This window comes from Acartia tonsa, chromosome 1, assembly GCF_053477335.1.
Source record: "Acartia tonsa isolate MP-2025a chromosome 1, ASM5347733v1, whole genome shotgun sequence".
Classification (NCBI taxonomy): domain Eukaryota; kingdom Metazoa; phylum Arthropoda; class Copepoda; order Calanoida; family Acartiidae; genus Acartia; species Acartia tonsa.
Window position 1 is genome coordinate 10,294,043 of NC_137260.1, and position 24,404 is coordinate 10,318,446.

The 24,404-nt window shown below is 31.0% G+C and overlaps 2 protein-coding genes and 1 long non-coding RNA gene across 4 annotated transcripts; 1 reads left to right on the forward strand and 2 right to left on the reverse strand.

The window, feature by feature from the left end:
- Positions 1-3,177: 3,177 nt before the first annotated feature.
- Positions 3,178-5,011, forward strand: LOC145312893 (uncharacterized). Of its 2 annotated transcripts, XR_013877170.1 has the most exons (4): positions 3,178-3,559; positions 3,989-4,018; positions 4,189-4,211; positions 4,872-5,011. It is a non-coding gene; the product is annotated as an uncharacterized LOC145312893 (long non-coding RNA). The 2 variants fall into 2 exon arrangements; XR_013877167.1 differs by lacking the exon at positions 4,872-5,011 and having other exon boundaries at positions 4,189-4,254.
- A 10,228-nt stretch (positions 5,012-15,239) lies between these two features.
- Positions 15,240-19,292, reverse strand: LOC145324604 (uncharacterized). Its single transcript, XM_080167220.1, has 8 exons — positions 19,243-19,292; positions 18,758-18,854; positions 18,439-18,496; positions 18,068-18,160; positions 17,057-17,159; positions 16,541-16,656; positions 15,591-15,666; positions 15,240-15,307 (listed from the first exon to the last, which is right to left on the reverse strand). The coding sequence occupies exons 1-8, from the start codon at positions 19,265-19,267 to the stop codon at positions 15,240-15,242; spliced, it is 636 nt and encodes a 211-aa protein (XP_080023346.1). The 5' UTR covers positions 19,268-19,292.
- Positions 19,293-19,478: 186 nt separating this feature from the next.
- On the reverse strand, positions 19,479-24,297 carry LOC145324700 (uncharacterized). Its single transcript, XM_080167329.1, has 6 exons — positions 24,162-24,297; positions 23,129-23,236; positions 22,493-22,555; positions 21,837-21,891; positions 19,907-20,001; positions 19,479-19,614 (listed from the first exon to the last, which is right to left on the reverse strand). Exons 1-6 carry the CDS (start codon positions 24,269-24,271, stop codon positions 19,479-19,481), a joined length of 567 nt encoding a protein of 188 aa, XP_080023455.1. The 5' UTR covers positions 24,272-24,297.
- Between the last annotated feature and the right edge of the window lie 107 nt (positions 24,298-24,404).

The window sequence follows — 24,404 nt, forward strand, 5'->3', positions numbered from 1 at the left end:
GTGTCCTAACGTTTCAACCAATAAAAGTAATCGACAGAAGGGGTTATTTTGTGTTTCGTCATTGGGATCCCTTTGTTATTAAATACCTTTTTTTATATCATAGTATATTCTTTTTCTTTTATAATACTTATACCCGCAACTCTTGTGCTACTTTTACACATTTTTAAACAAAGTTCAAAAGCATTTTTGCTTTTTTTCCCATCCTCCAATGTAAAAAATGTGTTTATTTTCTCTAGCAATTAATGTCTTATCCCCTTAAGTCTGAGTTTAATCCCCGTTTTAAAAGGCGTTCTCTTAGGCTTTTTAACATCAGTGTTAGTACAGTTTTTTTATGCTATGGCTAGCCTGTTTTTATGCTGTGATTCTGGTGTTTCCAGAACCCAGTTTAAAGCATAAAAAATGTTGTGAGCACGTTTCATTGAACTCGAATTAAGGGTTTCTAAATAAAATCGTCCATTACAATCTTTAGAAATCTTTGAAATAATAACTGCACCAAAAGCAGACTAATATAAAGAATTCATTAGAAAGACTTCAGCAATTTAAAACGTTTTGAATTTGCTTAGAAAAAAAAATATTTGGTCATTTCAATTGAACGTTATTAATGTAAAAAGGTCTAGTTTTTAAATCTCAAGTAATCTTTTTATTTATATTAAAGAATAATAGCGTTATATTTTCTAATATAGAGTTGATTTATATCCTCATGTAAAAGAAAAACAATTAAGGTATAATAAAAAACTTTTGTAATAAGAAAATTTAAATTAGGCAGAACAGTTTTGCAGGTATAAACAGTAAACAATATTAGTGGTTCCTATAATTTTTAGTTACCCTAGTATAACAGTAGCAATACTGGCTGTTTTAGTATAAAAAATATGGTGATCTTACTATTACTTAGGTCTTAAAGGAATTGTTTAATATGGTGCATAACGTACATTAACATGTTTTAGTATTTTGACAAAACAGTCAATAACTAATTTCATAAATTTTCAAGGATTACAAAATAGAGGTTAGCTGAACACTAGACACTTCATCATTTTATAAAATTACTAAAAGCAATTAATTTTGGTTGTAATATTGAAATACCCCAGATGTTTTACATGATATTATGAATATCTTTTTTTGTCTTTTTTTGCATTCTCAAATGTTTGTTGCTAAGTCGAATAATATTGTTTTTACGGTTAATGCCATAAACCTTAAGTAAGCTTCCCTGTTAAGGTTATTTATCTTGAGGCTGATAGTATTGTGTTAATTAAATATTATCAGAGAGAGAGAGAGGGAACAATGAGCTGTTTATTACACTAGTTTTCAAAGTTTTATGATAACCTTCTCTTATTCGTTAGCTTAACAACTTTAAGGACTATAATTGAATTTTGATTGGTTGTATCAATAAGTTGAATGTTCACACCTTTCAGAAACTAATGGTAATCTACAGAAGGGATAATTTTGTGTAGCATCATTGAGGATGTACATCAACTTATAGGCCATTGTCTTTTCCCTTTAGAATACTGTTTTTTATCGGCTATTTGTTTGTCAAGTTAACACAGCACACAGACATCATAATACTTTGATTAAAATATGTTTAAAACCCTTAATCTCAAGTGTCCTAGGAAGTTGCAATGAAAATTCAAACATTTCCGATCAGACAACAACAGAAACGCCGTTTCCTTAGACATTTATTACAGAATATCACACCAAGATGTAAGTGTAGACTGAGCACAAATGATAATGTTTTTCAGCATTTTTAAAACTGTTAAATTTTCTGTCAGACTTCCAATCAAAAGAAATCAAGCGCCGGACTGAAAAACAATTTTAGGTCTCTACTCTAGAAAATATTCTTGGATATTATTAAAAAGCATATTTAATTTGACGGATTTTCCACAGTGCATCTCACTTTTCTGCTATTTAAAATAATCATTTGATGTAAATCTGTTGCATGATTTTGATTGACGGAAACAGTTAAGACCATTTGTTTTTCTTACCAAGATTGTTTATAAAGTTTTTCTAGAATATCCCTCCTGTAATGCAGTCGACGTGTCTATAACAAACTTTTGAATTGATGGATAGCTGCCTTGCTTTACTCTAAAAAAGCTATTTTTTAATTTAGTTTTGATTGATCTAGTAGTAATCTTTTCTGTCCGTAGCTAGGTCTAGGGAAGGTTTTTAACTATTTTGAGGTTGATTATCTCCAACATTAATTGCCCCTAGAGGCTTTTAAGTGTTTAGCCGCTAGTATCATTAAAAAATACTTCATTTTCTCCCTAAGATATTTTTTACAGTTAATGCGTTTCAGACAAAACTACTTTATTTTATCATTATTTATAAACACAGATAGATAGGGGTAAGTTATTACTTTAATTCTTTTGATTTAAAAAAAAATTCTAAAGCATTGAATTTAAAGAACTTCTCATCAAAAAGGAATGGTGGTCTTTATTTTGAATAAATCCACATTTTTATAAAAAAAATATTCATGTTTATTTTACATACACTAAGTTGCGTTTTTTTTTTAAATTAAAAAAAATAAGGCCTACTAACGTTATTTTTTACACAAAGGGAGAGGTCATTTTCTAGTAAATCCCGTAAAGGTGTGTGTTATAAGGCCTAAAAATAGTAGTAGAACGATAAGGTGCTCTAGATATATGTATTCCCTATTGAATAGAACAATAGGGAAATTTTTTTTTTTTTTTTGATAACCGTACCTGGATTATCTAAAAAAAATACGAAATTTCTATCAAACGCTTTGTTTGGCTCAAACTGACAAAAATTTAAAAAAAATATAATTATAATAATAATGTTTTCTATAGGTACAAGGTAAAGGTTAAGAACAATCTATACCATTAAACAAAGGAAGAAGTCATTCTTTACAGGTTGATTTATTATAATTATATTTTTTTTTTATTTGTGTCAGTTTGAGCCAAACAAAGCATTTGATAGAAATTTAAGATATTCCAGGTACGGTTATCAAAAAAAAAAAAAAAAATTTCTTCCCTATTGTTCTATTCAATAGGAAATACAAATATATAGAGCACCTTATCGTTCTACTACTATTTTTAGGCCTTATAACACACACCTTTACGGGATTTACTAGAAAATGACCTCTCCCTTTTTCAAGATATGATTGATAAAATTACCAATAAACAATATCTGTTACTTATTATAGAAACATTTTGCCTTCCTTATAAGCTATTTAAACTTGTATCACTCTGTTAAAAAGCTACAATCACAAAATTTTATATTTTTATTTGTATATTTTTAACTAAATAGCTGGTTATTTTTGGAGTCTTTTTGTTTTAATGAAAAGGGAATTAATCATGAATGGGATTTGAAAGTTTGGATACTTCCAAACTCTTAATCTTAGATCCATGTATAGTCCCCTTAAAACAAACCCCCCTAAAAATGCCAGCTTGTAATAATACTATGTTTGTGATTATTTCTTGTTATTAACATTACTACTACTAGGATCTATGACATTAAACTTATGTATATTGTATATATGTAAAATGTAGAACTAAACTTTAATTGCAATAATAATAACAAATTATAGAGTAGCTTCGCTACTTTCCAGGTACAATTATTCTGTTGATAATTAATAGGACAGACAAAGATTCAGGGAGAGAGGAGACATTGGGATGTTCATTACACTATTCCCCAAAGTTTTATTTATAATGTTTCCTTATTCGTTGGCTCAAAACTTTTGGGGTATTTAATTGAATTTTAATTGGTTGGTTCATTAAATTCAGTTTCCTAACGTTTCAACAACTAATTATTATCTATTGAAGGGGGAATTTTGTGTATCATCATTGGGGATATACATGAATTTATTGGCCGTAGTATTTTCCCTATAGATCCATGCAAATATATAAGTTTACCTTTTTAATGAAATATCAAACATTGTGGCTGTCTAAATGATTACATTTATTATTAAATCTTTGTTTATTCTGTCCTATGATTTGTTTTCAGAATAGTTTTTCCAATAATAATAATACTTGTTTAGGCTATTGTGTACAGAAATTTATTGATACAGGTATATGCCAATGGAAGATAGATAAATCTTTCTCCAAATTCTAAACGAATTTTGGAGGTTTTAACCTTAAAATTGGGGACGTATTATCCCTAATTGTCTATGTTTTCAATTTTTAGTATTTGTAGAAGATTATTTTATCTTCCATATTCATGTCCCTGTTTTCTTGAAAGAAAGCATACAGTCAGAAAGTCTAGTACGTTTATTATGGAGAAAATTTGTCAGGGTTTAGAGACATTTCCAACATGGCTTCGAATCCGATTAATATCCGCTGGAGTAGATCCTGTTCTCAACCATACTAAAAAAACATGTATAGCATCGTATTACAGACCATTTTGCACGAATATTGAAATAAAAATCATAAAATTGGTACCTGTTTTGCTAGCCCGGGCCTTCGGCTAATTTGTGCTAACAAAACTAGAATTAATCTTATAATTTTTACCTTCTGCATCAATAAATGATATTTCCCAGAATGAATAGTTTTGTGAAAGAAATTGGTTATGAGAGTTGTTGATATTTTTATGACATTTTTCTTTATTTCATTTTTAGAAGCAAATTAACAAATACAATTTCTGCAATTATCCCATTCTCAATAATATCCTTATTCATTTATCTCTGGCCACTGACGTTGTCTGTAAGAAAATGCGTCTTTCAACTAACTACTATTTAGCTTAGGTATTTTTTGTATGGAATTTTTTCCTATGTGTTTTTCTTTCTAAGTGTGATTTTACGACTTAGGTATTTTAGACCGATTAGACATTTTGTTTTTAAACAGACTAAATGTCTAAAAATTAATCCTTTTTTTACAAAGGCTAATTACAAAAGGCAGATTTTCTCCATAAGAAATGTTATATAGATTTTTTTCCAGCGATGCCTATAAAAATTTAACTAATTTTCTAGCTGATCTTGTCCTTGCGTTTTTTTACCTACTATAATAATAAATATTATTTAATGTATTAATCTTTCATATATCAAATAAATATAAAAATATTTCTTGATATTTTGTTTATCAGTTTTTTTTAGTAGCGAAGCTACTCTATAATTTACTTGGTTTGTCAGTCAGTCAGTCCGTAACGTTATGGCAGAAATTTGATTTTCTCAACTGCTATTCAGGAGTGACGGCTGATTTTTTTTAGATGATTAAGCCTATACAACTGAGCACTCGCTATATATGTAATTTACGTTTTCTGTAAGTCAAGCTAGAAAATATAAATATAAAGAAATAAAAAGTAATTGAAGGTTTCGTGGTTTTTCCTCCAATAAATTTATTCTTGAAATTACCAAATACTCTTTAAATCTTCTTGTCCGTATTCCCATCCATGATTGTTGCACTTCGCTACTAATGGATGTTGACATCTTCGTTACATGAATAAAGATTTCATGATTAAAAAAATTAGTATCAATTCCGTATGAAATGCATTTGAACTTTATTTAGGGAACCGCATAATTTTTCCTATTTAATGGGTTAAACTACATTTTTATGGCATATATTTGAAAGAATTTCAATTTTCTACCACGTAGTTTTAAAAATATCAAGACTTGAAAATCGTCTTTTTGTGATATATGCAATTTAAAAAGACTATTTTCAAGTCTTCATATTTTTAAAACTACGTGGTAGAAAATTGAAATTCTTTCAAAGATATGCCATATAAATGTAGTTTAACCAACTAACCAGGAAAAAATATGCGGTTCACTAAATTAAGTTCAAATGCATTTCGTGCAACTACCCCTTTATGTTTAAAATGAGACGTACTTTCTTGTAGTCAAAATTTTAGTAAATATCCTAACCATGTGTAAAGTAACAGGATGTCAGTCGTTACCGAGAGACCTCTCCAACTCCTGAACCGATATGGTTCTCCTTTACAATAATTAATTTTACGTAATTATCTCTAAAACTAAGGGAGAAGAACATAAAATAAAATTTGCTGGTACTCTTAAACCCGAGTCTATGTATTGTCAACCCCCCACCCCCTTTACTTGTAAAACTATGAAAGAGCATATTATATAAAGTAGTAAGCTTTTTTTGTCTGTAGCGAAGGATCTCGCTAACCGCTCAATAGGTATGGGTCTCCTAATTAAAGAGAAGCTACTTACCGGTCAAAAAAAGCTTTTAAACTATTTTTGGGGAGGGTAACTCCAACCTCCAAAGAGAAAACGCCCATAAAAAATAATTCATTCCAAAACAATTTTCTCCTTTTTCATTATAAACTCCCCCCCTCCCTAGAGTTCTCTATAGGCGTAGCTGCTAATAGTTTATAGAGTAGCTGTGCTTCTAATCTTGTATAAAACTAATTAAATCAAGTGAATTTGTGAATATGTAAAGTTCTTTGACCTTGTCTATCACGCATTCTAAAACAGGATCCAACATTTAAATAAAATCTGTCACTTTTTTACAAGCTTCTATGCAGTGGCGTGCACAGGAATTGTCATTGGGGGATGTGAATCTTTATGGGGGTAAAAAAAAGGAAAAGCAGAACTGCATAATTATTTTTATTTTAGGGGGGTGTTGACTGCTGACACCCTCCCCCCGTACGCCTATCCATCGCAACGATTTGTACGACACATTTAAGAGATTTTTTTAGTGTAGAAAAAAGTTTTCATGCCATATAGCTTAAAACCTGCCCAAGAAATATAAAAGCTCTTCTGAAGTATGTACGAAATCTAACTGGACACACATATATACACAGGGCGACCACTCCAAAACAAAAACAAATATAGTATATTTATAAATCTATAGAACGATTTCCTAAGTATCATTTTCAAGAATTATGGTATAACCATTGTAATAATGATTTATTAACCCACAATCAATCAAGAAATTTTTTTTTTAAATCTAAAAGAATATTTCTTTTCAAGCTTAACTCTAGTGTGTAACAACCAATTATGTCGAGAATGTAGATAAATTTATATTTCTCTTCAATATTGTTTGAAATCTGATAAATTAATCAAATTTAATTGTTGAATTTTTTTAAAATTTCTATTATTGCAATAATGGTGTGATCGAGACTTGTATGCTCTAATCAATCCTTCCTATTATCATTCTTTCCTCTCTTATATGATTTTTTACTATTACTTATTATCTTTTTTACTTATATGGCCTGTATGAAAACAATGTGTAAATACACATTACTGCATACTTCCTACTTTTTAGGAAACTGCCATTTGGGAAGAAATTTTTTTTTATAAATTAACCATATCAATAAAATTTGACTGTATATATAAATGCATATAATATTCATTTAATTCATTTATTATTGTCGTTTTTTTTCTATGTATGTACACCCAAGAATAATAAATCTAATCTAATCTAATCTATAACTATATTACAAAGTAGCTTGATGTCTGTCTGTCCATCCGTCCTTCCGTCTGAAGCTTAAGATCTTGGTAACCACTGAACAAATCGGATTCTATTCTTCAGGGAATATACCTACTGGTCCTGTGGTGGTTTTAGGCTATTTTCTTGGAGGGTGGGACACCCTTAATTCCCCCAAAACAACAAAAAACTCCCCCTTCATTTTTTTTGCAGAACATTTCCTTGGTCCTTATTTTTGTAGAACATTTCCTTGGTCCTTTTTTTTGCAAAAGATTTCCCTGGTACTTTTACGAATTTCGCCTTAATTTTTTTTATCACCTCTTGGGGCAAAGCCTATAGAGGCTAGGGGCGAAGCCGCTAGTATATTTATGAAGAGGAGGTATAAATACTCAAATAGGGAAAGGAGAATAAAACACATGGAGGAAGCTTATACCAATAACTAAATTAATTCGAAAAAAATCACGAAACCTATACGTGGTTTTCAGCTGTAGTTGGGGGGCAACACATCGTAAAATTGACGACCTCTCCATTTGCCCCCCAAATATTACTTTAGATTTATTTCAGTGGCGTGCGAACCGAAGGGGGCATTTGGGGCAATCGCCCCCCCTAGCCACCAAAACGCCCACCCCTGCCCCCCTAGCCACCGCCCCCCCTAAATGTTCAAAAATGCCCCGTTTTGCCCCCCCCCCCTGGTAAACAAAAAATGCCCCTTTTTGCCCCCTACCCTCCAAAAAAATTCCAAAAGATCAAGAAATTCTCAAAAAAAAAATTTTGGCGCTTCGCGACAAACAGACAGTTACTATTCATATAACCTTACCAAATTTTTTAACTAGTGTAGAAATTAGATTATAATCTCTTTTCGCTGAACATAACAAACCAGGTAATAGACAGTATTTTATTTTGTATAATATAAACTTTTTACCAAAGAAATTTTATACATCCCCATTGATGATACACAAAATTACCTACCCCTTATATAGATTACAATTAGTGGATGAAACGTATGGAAACTCAACTTAATTAACCAAACAATCAAAATTCCATTAAAGTCCCCAAAGTTGTTGAGCCAACAAAATAAATGTAAAAGCTTGAACTTAATTGTAAGTAAAGTTGTTGCAAAACTGCTTAAATACAGGATACTTTTTAACAGTGTTTCGAAGCCGGGAGCCGTGGAGCCGCCATATTTTGCTGGAGCTGGAGCCGTAATTTTCGTTAAAAAAAAAACGGCTCCGGCTCCGGACTAGATAAATAAAGAGATTTTTTATAAATTATAATTTGGTAACTCTGTTTTGTCATGTGCAAATGCCCTTTTTAAGTTTTTCAAGTCCATATTTATCAAAAATTGAACTTTAAAAACCTTCAAAAGTCGAAAATAAAAAATATTTTTTATGGGGAAAAAAATATGTTGAGTTTTTCTTGATTTTAGGTCGGAGCCGGAGTCGCACCAAAATCAAACGGCTCCGAAACGCTGCTTTTTAAGGACATACTTAATTTTAAGTACTTGATTTTAGAAATGCTACTTTGTCCTAGAAATCAGTATTCAAAATTCATAAGAATAGGATAATAATATTGTGGTAAGACGGCAGTATACGGACAAGCCTTCCACAGAGTTGCTACGCAGCGGCTTATCAAATCACCATCCAGCGCTAATCCTATTATCACCATTTCACCCCTGCCCCTCCGGGGCCTTGCCGAGACCTCACAAGCAGCGGTCAGATTGGACAGTTCTAATAGTGGGAGGGACGCAGCCCCTCTACAACCCCAAGCCCCAGTCAACTATCCTACCGGGAGATGCTTGCCTTCCTCTGACTGCAGCTTACCCCACAAATATCTACCGCAGCAGGGCTCCGCCCTCATCTCCCCACACCCCCTTCTACCTAACCTATTGTTATCATCTATTTTTGTATATATAGTAATAATCCTATTGTAAATGTATTCAGTTTAAAATATATCTTTGTAGTAGTAACTACTGCTAGTTCTTTATTGGTAGAATCTTTAAGGCTAGGGGCTTGTTTGGATTCGAACTCGCGACGGTAAGCTGAAACGCTTCAACTTACCACAATATCATATAAAAAGTTGCTGTTTAAAAAGCTATAAACGATTCGCTTTACTTCGCTTCTTAAATAGTTTCTAACTGTTATAGGAATCATCATGTAAAGTTTGATATCAATAGGACAACTCTAACATGCCCAAAATAACCAAAAAGGTAACCGTTGCACAAATAGAGATAACCGATCCGTACGGACCTACCCTAATTATAGAAAAGCTTGCTTACAAAATTCAAATCAAAACAAAATTTAATAGTATTGGTGAGGGCACAAAATAGGTTTTCTTAAGGTGACTTATACATTTTCCCCAGATATTGGGTTATGAATAGAAAATATATCAGGGAGGAAGGGGACATTGGGCTGTTTAGTGTTTATTGCACTAGTCCCTAAAATTTTATAGCAACGTTTCATATTCGTTAGCTTAATAACTTTGGGAACTTTTGTTAAATCTTGATTGGTTGGCTAATTAAGTTAAGTGTTCAAACGTTTAAACCAATTAGTATGTACAGAAGGGTTAATTTTGTGCATCATTATTAGGGCGGGTTCATATCGGATTTAGACAAAGAGGGGATGTGCAACAGATAAAACTAACTTAAATAAAATTTCTGACCAAAAAAGAATTTTAAAAAATTGAGATTTAGAATGCGACCACTTAAAAATGCATTTCATTAATAAAAAAATATGCAAAGACGACATTCAAGTTCTTTCCACTTATTATCTCAGTTGCTATTACTGCTAGAGGGCTAAATATTTTTGTTCATTACCCTAATTTGATAATGAATTTCCGACTATAAGTCAGTCAAAGTCATATTTCGCTTCCTTACCCTTTATTTACCAACCTTTTGCCAACGACCAGAAATACAATTGTAGAGCTATTTGTAAATGAGAGTAAAAAATTTATTGAATCAGAACTATGGCTACATGGTGCTTCCAGGAAAGGCCTTGAGTAGTAGAATCAGGAACTTTTGTCCATTTCAAAATATCTTGTTTCTAGACTTTGAAATTACTAAAAAACCACCATTTTTAAAGGTTTATTGAGAATTGTCCAATTTGTAGAGGTTTTATGAGGTTTTTCTCAGGCTAGAAACGAGATTTTTTGAAACGGTTAAAAGTTCCTGATTCACTCCTCAATGCCTTTCCTGGAGGCACCATAAAGTCATAGTTCTGGTTCAATAAATTTTTGACACCCATTTACAAATAGCTATACAGTTGAATGCCTGGTCGTCAGCGGTTTTAAGACTTAGGATAAATTTTAAATCATCCAGAGGTGTATTATACTCATAAAAATCATTTGCAGATCCCCGCTTTGGTCTCATAAAAAAAATGTCCAAAATCGACCCACCCTAATCATTATTGGGGATGTATTTCAATTCATTGGCCATTGTCTTATCCCTTTAGATCCCAGAAAATATATACTAATGGATATTGTCATTTTTTCCTCATGCATGCATTAAGAGTATTAGTATTCATACGAGTCAGCACAATACTGTTTCAATTAAAAGTGAAGCTTTTCTATGATTTGAATTAGTCCTTTAATACATGCGTAATATATATCCTTTAACGTTGATTTAGGCACTGTATAATTGTCCTATTGTTTAAAACTTTGCATGATTATTCCTGTAACAGTTAGGTACAATTTTTTGGTAAATATTTGAAATCTAGACATTGTTGAATATTGAAAGCATTATTTTTTTTTTATAGACTGTCAATATTTGACAATACTTTTAATATAAAGGAGGGGTGATTTTGTTTATCATCCTTATGACATATATACATCAAATTATAGTCTTTTGTCTTACTCCTTAAGATATTACCTAACCAACAAGGATAACAACATCCATAAGTTGCAATTAACATTTCTTTAATTTCGACAAACATAAATAAAATCTATTATACAGTGTGTTTTTATTTTAAGGGAACAAAATTATTGTTTTATCTGACCCACTTACCATTGACAAAAGTTAATAATCAATATCTCATTTTCTTCATTGACGTGAAAAGTTTTATATCAGAAAAAAATATTTTTTTTAAAGCAATACTTTTGTTCCTTTAAATAAAAAAGACATTGTAATTACAAAAAATATTGATTTTGTTTGATTATAGCAACGCTTGAAGAAGTAAATAATTGAACGGATTTGTATGGTTGGACACACACTACAAAGACAGGAAAATGATGTATAATACTTATAGTATAGCATTGCAGGAATCTAAAGGGATAAGACAATGGCCGATAAATTGATGTACATTCCCAATTATGTTATCCAAAATTACCCCGTCTGTAGATTATAATTTGGTTTTGAAACGATTGGACACTCAACTAAATGAACCAACCATGAAAATTCAACATAAGTCTCAAAGGTTGTTAAGACAACAAATAAGAAAACGTTATAATAAAATTTTAGGAACTAGTGTAATAAACAGTCCATTGTCCCCTCTCTCCCTGCTATGGTATAGCATTGTATTGTAAACAAAGATAAATATAATTTACTGCAATAACATAGGAAATCAACAAACCAAACAATTTTACAATAGAAAAACATTAACATAATTTCGAAGGAGTATGGAAATTAGAAGCAGCTCACAGTGCCTAAAAAAATGACTTCATACAATATAAATGACCAGAATACATATATATTGACTAATGATTTAATATATACTGGCCAAACATTGGTCATTTGTATTGTATTTTTTATAGGCACTACTAGCCGATTCTGTAAAATTATTCTTAGTTGATGCATTTTCTGAATTTACAATTTAAATTACTTGACATAGACTATTATTGAATCTTATATACCAAAGCAAAAGAATTAAGCCCCCCCCCCCCCGCTTAAATTGCCCCTAGAGGCATTTAGGGGGTGTAGGTGCTGTTTTATTTCAAGTAGTTATCACAAGAGCCATTTTTATCTGATATTCACGAAACGTTATAAGCTGAACTGCTTGAATACTATATTTACTAAAATAACGCTATTCTTGTAATAAAAAATAAAACATGTTATGAAGATATAATAAGGTTCTATATCAGTTATACAAAGAGTCAATATGACTTCCTTTGTTATATTTAGTTGCACAATTAAGAATACTAAAAAATTAACTCTAAGGTTTCGTGATTTTTGTTTAATAAATAAAAAATCAATATATTATTACTTGAATGTTGCTACAGATTTTAAGTACTCTGATAAAGAAATATTTGCAGCTGGCTAAAATAACGACAAACCCTATATCCTATCCCTTCCCCTCGTACTTGATGAAAGAACTGACCAATAAACGGGATCCATTTTCGCATCTCAATTGACGACAAATTTTGCCCTACAATATATCCACGTATATCCTATATCCATTAAATCAAATGTTTGTAAAAAGTACTATTTATACATATATGTTAAACAATTTTCTGCATCTAAAAAAGTATATTTTTTAGGTTTGGATATAAAATGTTCAAGTTATCATTATTCATTTTATAATTGTTATAATACCGAATATTGCTCTAATTAGAATAAAATCAAATGTTATTATTTAGTCAAACTGTTGAAAACCAACAAATTTTTAAACAATAAAATCTGTGGAGGGAGGTGACATTGGGCTGTCCCCAACGTTTTGTTCCCTTAACAATTATGAAGACTTTTAATTCTGATTGGTTGGTTCATGAAGTTGAGTGTCCAAACGTTTCAACCACTAATTGTAATTTACATAAGGGGTAATTTTGTGCATGTGTATCATTTTGGGATGTACATCAATTTATCGGCCATAAAGTCACTTAATATTATTATTATTACTATTTGAATTTAGATAATTTAAGTAATTAAGTAATATATTTCTTTCACCAGAATAACATCAGAAAGACAACAGCATATAAAAACATTAAATTACATAAAAGCAAAATATGTAAAACAAGATTAAACAAAAATACAAAAAAAATCTTGTTTGGAAGACATTAAATTGACAAAAAGATGAATGTTGAGAAACAAGTAATGCTTTTCTGTATGTTAGTACAAACAGAATGTTGTTATTTTTACCAACAAAGAAAATCTATCACTATAGATTATTTTTGAAACAATGTAATGGTATAGGTTTAGTTGAACAAAAAAGATGGGATCTATGAATTTTTAATCTGCTAAAAAACTATGAATTTGATTTACATTTAGGAATAACACACAGAATAATTTTAATGCAAAGAATAATAACAATTATAGCTAGAAATGATTGTATAATGATTAGGATTGGTTCAGGTATAAACTTGTCCAAATTCCAGATTGAGATATCACTGCCAGTTAGACTAAAAGCAAATGATGAAATTGTATCAATGAATCTTTTTATTTAAACTTAGATTTTATCCTTTTAAATAAAGTAGTAAAGTTTTTTGAAAGCAAAGTTTTGCTATAATCAGGGTCGGTCCGTCCGTCCGTAATGGATAGCTTTTATAGTTAAATTAGGCATCTTAGAATTGTCCTATCGATTTCAAACTTGGTATGATGATTCATGTAGTAGTTAGGTACGATTTAGAAAGCGTAGCAACTTTATAATCGTTACCAGAATGATTGTACGTTAAAAACATGTTGATTTTCAACCCTTTTACGAAAATAATTTATGTGATACAATTATCCCATTATTCTGATGATTCCTATTACATCAAGGTACAATGTTACTTAAAAATGTATTCCAAACATACAAATAAAAACGCCTTTTAAATAAAATCCCAGGATCGTTATTATACCTGTTTAACAGATTGCTGGGTTGATTAGTTAAAGCTTTCCATACAATTGGTATAGCATTAACTGTTGTACTTTTAGCTGTCCATAGAGGTCGCTCTTCTTTCTCATAAACTTTTTCCAACTAGAACAGATATAAAATAAGAAAAGCATGAAAGGTGAAGAAATCAGTAATAAATTACTAATTATTAATTTTCTATTATGGCTTCGAGATCGATTAGTCTCGCTGGATTAGAACCAGTTCCCAGTTATATTAAAATCATGTGTAGCATCATATTACTGACAATTTGCAACTGATATTAAACTAAAAATCATATAAACCAGTATTGTTTTCATTTTTATATCCGCGGAAAGCTATCTATAATACAATGCAATACTATTCTTGGAGGATTTGGGTTGAGGAAAGAACGATGATTCACCTAGATTCTAAGAAGTAAAGTTTTATTTTGTTTTTAATAAAAATAGAAAGATTCTCTATACTGTATCTGTAAGACGCGGTATTCTTGGTTGTCATGCACATGATGATGTAAACAAACTTGTGTACTGTCTGTACTATTCTTTTTACTGTACCTGTAAGACGCGGCATTCTTGGTTGTCCTGCACATGATGATGTAAACAAACTTGTGTACTGTCTGTACTATTCTTTTTACTGTACCTGTAAGACGCGGCATTCTTGGTTGACTTCCTCATAATGATGAATCGAATTTGTATAACATTATCTGTACTGTACCTGTAAGACGCGGCATTCTTGGTTGTCTTGCGCATGATGATGTACACAAACTTGTGTACTGTCTGTACTATTCTCTGTACTATGTAAAGGAACTCTGTAAGTTCGGACAACCTGTTTTAGAATATTTTCTTTGTATTTAAGAAAAATTGTTTAATGAAATATAAGTTTATCTTCTTTACATAATTCTCAATCTAAAATAAAACAATGATTGGGGGGGGGGGGGGGGGGGGGGTAGCACTGTTTATTTTCCATTGGCCAATTTAATTATCTCTTATCACCCTAACTTTTAAACTACAGTTTTGTAAGTCTTTGTAAACGATGCGTTTGTGTGTGTGTGCGTGTGTGCATGTTGACTCTTCTTACCTGTATACCATATTATGCATTTATTATAAGAATAATTTCTTATAACGGTGGGCGAAAAAACATTTTAAAATATTCTTTCCTGTTGGTTACAAGGACTGACTAGGATGGAAATACTGATGCTTTCAATTGTACCTAAATGAAAAAAAGTAAATTTTGAAAACCTGAAATTTCTTTTATTAAAAATGGCATATTGAGGCAATCCTTTTGAATCCTATAGGAATTTAAAATATTTTTAACAGGTTATATATAAATACATTATATTAGCTTTTTAAAATGTAATTAATGGTAAATTAAGAATTGAAGGACTTTAAGTAATTCTTATAGGGATTTTTGAATTTAGCAATGTACGATTATTTCCTTTTTTTATTATTTTTATTTTCATATATTCTTGAAAAAAAATAAATTAAAATTTTACCTGAAAAAATGCCACATGAGTTATAGAATGTGAGTGTAATAAAGATGTAAGCATCATCAACCAAAACAGCATTGCCCTGTATTTAAACAAGGACAGTTACATTCAAATGTTTTATTATCTTACTAGCGGGTACGCTCCTAGAGGCCTCTAGTGGCACTTTAATTTTTATATAAATAGTTATAAACCTTTCCGGGAACTATGGGAAGCTACCCTATTAAGGAGAACCCGATCGGTTCAGCGATTAGCGAGATCATTCGGTACAAACAAACAGACAAATACACACCCTGTTACTTAATAATAAGACTCAAGATTGTCAGCAATATATGAAAGTATATCAAAATTGTAAGTTAATTTTTTTTTTGCAAAATGCAGTTTAGTTTCGATAGGATATTTTTAACATGACTAAATTAACGACAAGAGCACTCATTACGTATTGATTGATGGACGTACAGAACGACCCTAAATCTAGAAAAGCTTCGCTTTTATCAAAGTTTTACAAATATTAAAGAGTGGTTAGTTTTTGTTAAAGAAAAAGAAAGGAAAAAGAAGGAGGAGCATATAATAAAGGTGCACAGGCCATAGGGTCAGAGAGACACTAGCGACTTGTAGAGTAGCTTCGTCATTACAAAGTTTGGCGCATAGCCAGGAGTACATTCAGGATTAGAGGCATCAAGGGGCACCAAAAATGTTATTTTTCAATCTAAGTTAAGATCAGTTTTTACGAAAAAAATAATAGTTTTTGGCCTCTGAATTGGGTTAGTTTATATTTTTTTCTTATAATTTCTCTTGGTACCCTTCTCCAAAATAGCTATAAACCTTCCAAGGACCTAAGAGAAGCCCTATTGTAGAGGAGAACCATATTAGTTCGGGGGTTAGTGAGATTCTTTGGTACAGACAAACAGACAGTCAGGGGTCTTGTTAGTTTTATATCAGGATTGTTAAAGTATTACCTCCCATTTGCTAAGAATGGTTGAATTTTGAAACAATGTGACATCTAATTCTGGACCTTCAAGGACAAACTTAACTTTATCTCCTTTTCTCCCATTTTCTACGACTTCCTCATTTCCTAAACATTAAAATATCAATCAATTTTTAGTTAAGGAACAAAGTTTTCCATAAATTATCCCACTAAACAATGACAGAAAATAATAATCAATAAGGCATGATTTGTTGAAAACTGTTAAATAATTTTTTTCTTATACATAATGCACCGAACCAATGAGGAAAATAAGATATTGATATATTTCTGGCAATGGTAAGCGAGTTAAATTAAGGAATACTTGGATCTGCAGATAACTGAGGCATATTTTTTCTGTTTATTGACTTTCTACATCTAATAAATTAATCAAAAAATCATATAACTTATTTGTTGGTACTTTTATTAAAAAATTTTTTTGCTCCGAAGGGTTGATGAATTAATATCCACGGAAAGCTGTCTATAATATGATGCGACAAATAACTATTACCTGATTCATATATTTTATACTCCGAATTTTCAGATTCTTCAAGTTGTTTTTGAGACACTGTTGAAATCCAATCATCTTTGGTGAAAACACCATAGGTATCTGCCTAATTATTTAATACCTATATTAGCGGACACTCTAATTATAATCTAATTTTAAGAATTGCAAACATTTTTTAAATACATTTGTTTATAATTTTTTACGAGCTATATTTTCTGCATCGAGTTTACTGTTTATTTATTAATGAAGGGGGGGGGGGAGGGGCAGGAGGTAGTTAGTCAAAGCTCCAATATTAAGGAGAGCCAGACCAATCCAGTGCAGTAGTTAGCGAGGACTTATAGGACAAACAAACAATAAACTTTCTGCTCTTATTTTTTATAATACTAGTGGCACATTTATTCCATGGGAGATTTCTCTTGGGAGGCTGGTGGTACCCTCCCCTAAACAGTTATAAAACTTTCCAGAACCTATACGAAGCTACACTGTTAAGGATAATCATACCGGTTCAGAGGTTAGCGAGATCCTTTGATACAAACAGAGATATTTTTACTTTTATATACTACGCCCCTAGAGGCCTCTAAGGGAACTTGAGGATGAGGGAATTGAATTGGATAACCCAATTTCTTAATTTAGATTTTAAAAGAAATATTTTGTTTTTGGGGAGGGGGAATTTTTTTGGGGGGGTTGGGTTGCCCATTTTTGATATTAGTTAAAAAAATTGATTTGAAAAAAAATTGGGGAGGGGCGAATTTTTTTCTAGGGGCGATTTCTCTTTAGAGGGTGGTGTTACCCTCCCCCAAAATAGTTATAAACCCTCCCGGGACCTATAAGAAGCTATTCTGTTAAGCAGAACCCGATCGGTTCAGCGATTAGCGAGAACCTTTGTTACAAACAGACAAACAAACAGACAGACAGACATCGTTCTACTTTGTATTATAGATAAAGTGATGAACTGAGGTTATATTTTCATTTAAAAAGTATACACATACATTTATCAAAACAATTTCATTTTACCTTAAATTTTTGTTGCTCACAATTTAGAGTTGAAATGTGTACAGCTTTTGTTATTTGGTTGAAAGGGACTTCATGGATGTTACCATCTTTTACCTGAAATAAAAATGCCGAGAACTGTTTTAGTGGATACGCCCCTAGAAACCTCTAGGGGCACTTCAGAGGAGTGGAGAGCGAGAAAGTTAAATTTTTTTGTGGTGGGAATTTTTATTTTTTTGCTAGAGGCGATTTCTCTGGGGAGGGTGAAGGACCTATAAAAAGCTTCATTCTAAAGGTTATCCAGGTATGTATTGTCCAGTAGTTAGCGAGTCTTAACAGGCAGACAAAATCTTACTACTTTATGTACTTTAATTTGGTGGTAAAAATTAAAATACCTTAAGCCATCCAGGTAAAGATAAATTTTGTTCTTGTTCTGAATTCATGTCCATTTGTCTAAATAGATTTCCAATAATTTTCTATAATCAACAAAGTTTGTTTAAACATTTTAAATTTATATAATATGTCCAATACATGGTGTTTCTTTGTCTAATAGAAAAAATTTCAATTGTTTCATAAAAAATATATGTTTTTTTTAATGAGAAATGTTGTTTTGACAACGACAGTTTTTTACAATTTTATTGAACTTCCCTATATAAATCTGAAAAAAAACTGGATACATATTAATTCTTTGAGCTCCTAAAATAAAATTCTTACCTTAAATTGTTATCTTTTTGCAATATGAACCATTTCCCAGAATATAGGTTTCTGTCTGGCATACTTTCAATCATGCCATGCAGCTTCATGTTCAATCCTAGATATTTGTAATTGGGCAGTTACTGGTATGTATGTATGTATATTGTATAGCCAGAGAAATAATAATACTTTGTTAAGATTTTGTAAAATACTTTTTTAATTATTTTGTTTCGCTAATTTTGGTTATTATTGTTTATGGCATATTTCTAGCTGTTTTAACTCTTATAAAGTCAATAGTAACTGCACCTCTAGCATCAAGTGGCAATATATCATGGCAGAAAAATAGCATCACAAAACTCAAATTTTAAAATAAAATAGCCTAAACCTACCCGAGAAGCATGTTAAGCTTCCCTAATATAGTAGTTAGCAAGATCTCAAGATCTTAGCGAACAAACAATATAATCTTCCTACTTTATTAGCCTTTTAAGTTTTTCTTTTTTTTGTACCTTGCAGTTGTAAATGTCTTGTCATGCTTCCTAGAGCCCTGTACCGCTGAAAAATATAAAATTTCTCCTTTTTTTTGGGGGGGGGGGGAGGGGATAAATTTCATGTAAAAATATTATCACTCCCCTCGTGATTTTTTATATTAAAAGTAAAATTTAAATGGGAGAGAATAATAATTACCGCTCTTTAATAGAAGAATTTCTGTAGTACAGTGTATAAAAAAATCTAAAACCATATCTTAAAGGTGTAACAAAAATAATACTTGTATACTGGATCTGCGTCCAGTTGGAAGGAAATGCTGAATGGAAAACTGGAAATGAGGAATTGGATATCCAAGTTGTATGCCAGTGTGTGTGTCTTCTCCAGGTAGTATTCTACAAAATAGTCAACAACAAAAAAACTTTAAGAACTTTTTATTATCTAATTTATAATTATAACTTATAATTTTGTATTCATCTAAAGTGTCATTGCTCATATTGTGGTAATAATTGTCATATTAGAATACTCCATTATTCTAATATGACAATAATTAAATAGCCTTATTTTTTTATTCTGGTGCGGAAAAGTATAGAGAGCAACTTGGACTAGTAATTCTTTTCATGAATCAAAACTTTTATTTATAAACTTAGAATAAAAGTGTTAAAATAAAAATGTACATATGTATACCTTAGTGTGCAACATGTACTGCTAGGAGTGTGTACAGATTCTGTACACCCAGGATTGGATGTGTACAATGTATAACACAAAGGGCAGGTTTGAAACTGTAAATAATAATATTGATTATAATATCAAAAAAAATAATTTTAAAATTTTTCTATTACAAGTATATTTTTAAAAGAGCAAATTTATATTAGCACATGGCAATGGATATTATTAGAATTTTGTTGCAATTATATGATTACTCAAAGATATGTATTAAACTGTTTTTAAACTATTTTTGAATGGGGGGTCAAAAATATACTAGGACACCTATAGAATCAGACTGCAGAGCCCAAATTTGAATTAAGTCCCCACTAAACTTTTTTTGGGGTATTTAAAAATTAATTTTTACTGTTGCTCTGGTCATTTTTACCAGATTAAAAGGTCTTTTTTTTTACTTCGTGTAATATTGTAACTTAGTGAACAATTTTATATAATTCACTTTATACTGATACAATAAAAAAAACATTACTGTGTTCAATGGAAATAATTTTTTTTTCTAAAACAATAAATTTCATTGAAAAATCTGACATAATACAATAAAAAACATAATGCTGAATTTAAACCAATAAGAAATCTTCTTTCATTTCAATTCTTTATAATTTCCAAAAGAGTGTTTTCACAAAGTGACTTATTTCAATCGCAGTTAAATAATTTTATTTAATAAAAATGAAAAGAATGAAAACCCTACTCATAAAAGATACATACTTTTTCAAAATATTTGTATATGTGACAAAAATAAATTTGTTGTATTGCATAAACATTTGTTGTCATCTTATTTAACCCTTTACAGCCAATTTTTATGTGTTTTAATGTATAATAGACATGAAACATTTTTATTTTAATTCATTGATATATTGTAAAGAATTAATTTTTAATTAGTATTGATAGATAAAATCAAAAGACCTAACTTTACTGTAAACTAGCATACAATATTTATGATGCAAGACACTCTAAAAGCTGAGTATTTTACCTACAAAGGAAAGAAACATCTCGATCCAGTAAAAATTATTTAATCCATAGTAAAAAATAAACTTTAAAATCCTAATAAAAATTGATGTGGGCAATTGTTCTCATTTTCGGCTTTGCAGTATGATTCTACAGGTGTCAAAGTATATTTTTGATATACCTTTCAAAAATAGTTTAAAAACATTTTAATATTTCACCCTGTAGCTTTTTATATTGCCTATAATAAATTATGTCAAACGGCCTACCATTGGTCCATTAAAATGTATACTGGCCTACCATTGGTAATTAAGTCTGTGTTTTGGCCTATCATCAGTCATGTGTATTGTATGACGTTAATATAAAGAGCTTCTTCATACCTGGCATTTCTGGTGACTCCACTGACAATAGCAGGATAGAAGAAATTCATACCTGGCATTTCTGGTGACTGCACTGGCAATAGCAGGATAGAGAAATTTCATACCTGACATTCCTGGTGACTGCACTGACAATAGCAGGATAGAGAAATTTCATACCTGGCATTTCTGGTGAATGCACTGGCAATAGCAGGATAGAGAAATTTCATACCTGACATTTCTGGTGACTGCACTGACAATAACAGGACAGAGATATACCATACCTGACATTCCTGGTGACTGCACTGACAATAGCAGGATAGAGAAATTTCATACCTGACATTCCTGGTGACTGCACTGACAATAGCAGGACAGAGATATACCATACCTAACATTCCTGGTGACTGCACTGACAATAGCAGGACAGGGATATACCATACCTGACATTCCTGGTGACTGCACTGACAATAGCAGGATAGAGAAATTTCATACCTGACATTCCTGGTGACTGCACTGACAATAGCAGGACAGAGATATACCATACCTAACATTCCTGATGACTGCACTGACAATAGCAGGACAGGGATATACCATACCTGACATTCCTGGTGACTGCACTGACAATAGCAGGATAGAGAAATTTCAGGTACACTGTAAACATATTTAAAATATAGATATTTCGAGTTACAAAAAACAGGAAAGTTTTTATAAATTGTGAAAATTGCTAAGAATAATCTTTATCCAATTGTAAAAAGTAGTAAGGTTCTTTGTCTGAAGCTGAAGATTTCTATGATTGAGTTCTCTATTTTATAGAAGCTTTATATAGGTCCAAGGATAGATTTATGCTATTTTTCTACACTCCCTGCTTCTTCGAATATATAGCCCATAGATGCTAGGGGTGCAGCCGCAAGTATTATGTAAAGTAGTAAGGTTTTTTTTTGTCTGAAGCTTAAGATTTCGATTACTCCTCAACCTTTTGAGTTCTCCATTTTAGGGAAGCTTCTCAGAGTGGTTCTTAGCTATTTCATTGTAAGATTTAAGTAATTTGATTGTATTAGGCTATTATTTCAATCTTTGAATACAGAGCCCACGGAAGGTAGTTTCATATAAATTGAATAATTTTTTTTTGTAGAGTATAGAAAGTTTTTAAGACTAAACTAGAAAACAAATTCTGCAATAAGTTTAGTCATATAAATATTCAAATTATCAGTTTTCTTAAATTTTACGGTCCAAATAATGAATGAGAACTTACTTGAATTGGTATGAAGATATTATTGGATAATAATAAGAGATTTCTTCTAATGTTAACACTTGACTAAAAAGTAAAAAATTATTATCTCATCGTATTATAGAAATCTTTCCGTTTACAGCAAATTGAAAAAAGATTAATTTCAGACCTCTGAACAGACGACACTTCTAACCCTCGTTATATAGTAACAGGCAGTGAGCCATAAAGTTTTTTTAAGAATTCACCTCTGATATAAGTTTGATTATCAGTGCAGTATTAAGAATACATTTAGTAGACACACCCTAACTTTGTATAGCACAAATGAAACGACGTTCGTCTTACGGATGGACGCACAAACATTACTTAAGTTATAGAGTAGCTACTTTACAATTAACCTGATATAAGTTTAATTATCAGTATTTAGTAGACAGACACCTGTTCCTTGTATATTTTAAATGAATTAAATTTTTGTCAGACGGATGGACGTACCAACATACCGTAGTTATTGGGTAGGTGTTCTACAATTAACCTGATATAAGTTTGATTATCAGTTTTGAGTAGACAGACCCCACTCCATGTTTTGCAAAAATAAATGACATTTGTCAGACGGACGGGCATACGAACATACTGTAGTTCTAGAGTAGCTACTCTACAATTAACCTGATATAAGTTTGATTATCAGTATTAAGTAGACAGACCCCTGTCCCAGGTTCGAGTAGAAAAGAAACTGAGGTTGTCTCTTGAACACCAGAATTATCTGTCATACTTCTAAATCAAAACATCAAAGTAAAGAAAAGAGGGGGAGGGATTTAGATAACTGTATGTCCCTCACCCTGTGGACCCTGTGCCGACTTTCAATTGGGTCTTTGAATATCAGGTAATATCATCGTAAATATTAACACAGCAAAGTCGCTTCAAAAAAGGTCTCCGACACTGGATCCAGATAGTTTTCTGATGTTATACATACATCTATACTTATAGATTTATTATCAAAACAAAATAATTGTAGCAAATAAGGATGACAACGTCCATATGTAGCGAAGCGCAAATAAAAATTACAGATTAACAAACGGACAGTTATTAAGCAAATGTCCAGTGGTCATAAAAGAAAAAGAAATAGTGAGAATATGTGATTACTAAACAAAAGTAAATCACGAAACCTTTTTAAAAAAACCAATATTAATATCTTTTATAGCATGGACGAAATACCGACTGACTTTAGTTTTATGCTGGATATTGTCTTTCAAGGGGTATCTACAACAAAAATCAGCAATCTATCTTAGGTAGCAGCCTAGAAATTAGCATTTTATCTCTGGTGTTACACCGACGGACAAGCAAAGTAAATTAAAATATATTTTTTAAAAATCTTAAAATAGTAAAAATCATGGAATTATATCATTAAAGCATGAATTAAATATTTCTATAAAACGCATTCCAAATTAATGTAAAAAAACACTAATTTATAAATAAATTATGGTTTTAAGTGTTACAGTCTAAAATGTAAAAGATGTTAAGGGAAAAGAAGCAAATATGTATCAAATTGTCTCTTATTTGTCACATATGAACAACTTAATTAATTAAAAAAAAAAACATTTGTCGAAGTTTTGTGATTCTGACTTTATAGTAATGACGACCTTAAAGTTTGACCTCTTTTTTAAAATTTGCTTGTTACAGTTATGTCCATTTCTTTTACCTGAAAGTACTTTGATGTAAGGGTGTAGAAGAACAAAAAGTTGTACAACAACTTTCATCAAACATTATGCTTATGCTTACCAGTAGAAAACATACATTTTTAACTTTCATTTTCAATTCATTATTTATCTGATTTATTCACTAAAATAAAATATAAAATATGTAAATTTGATGACATTTCATTTTAAAAAATACTTAAAATACCCTAAAAGACTATTGCTAATTATGAAGCTTTTATGTAGTG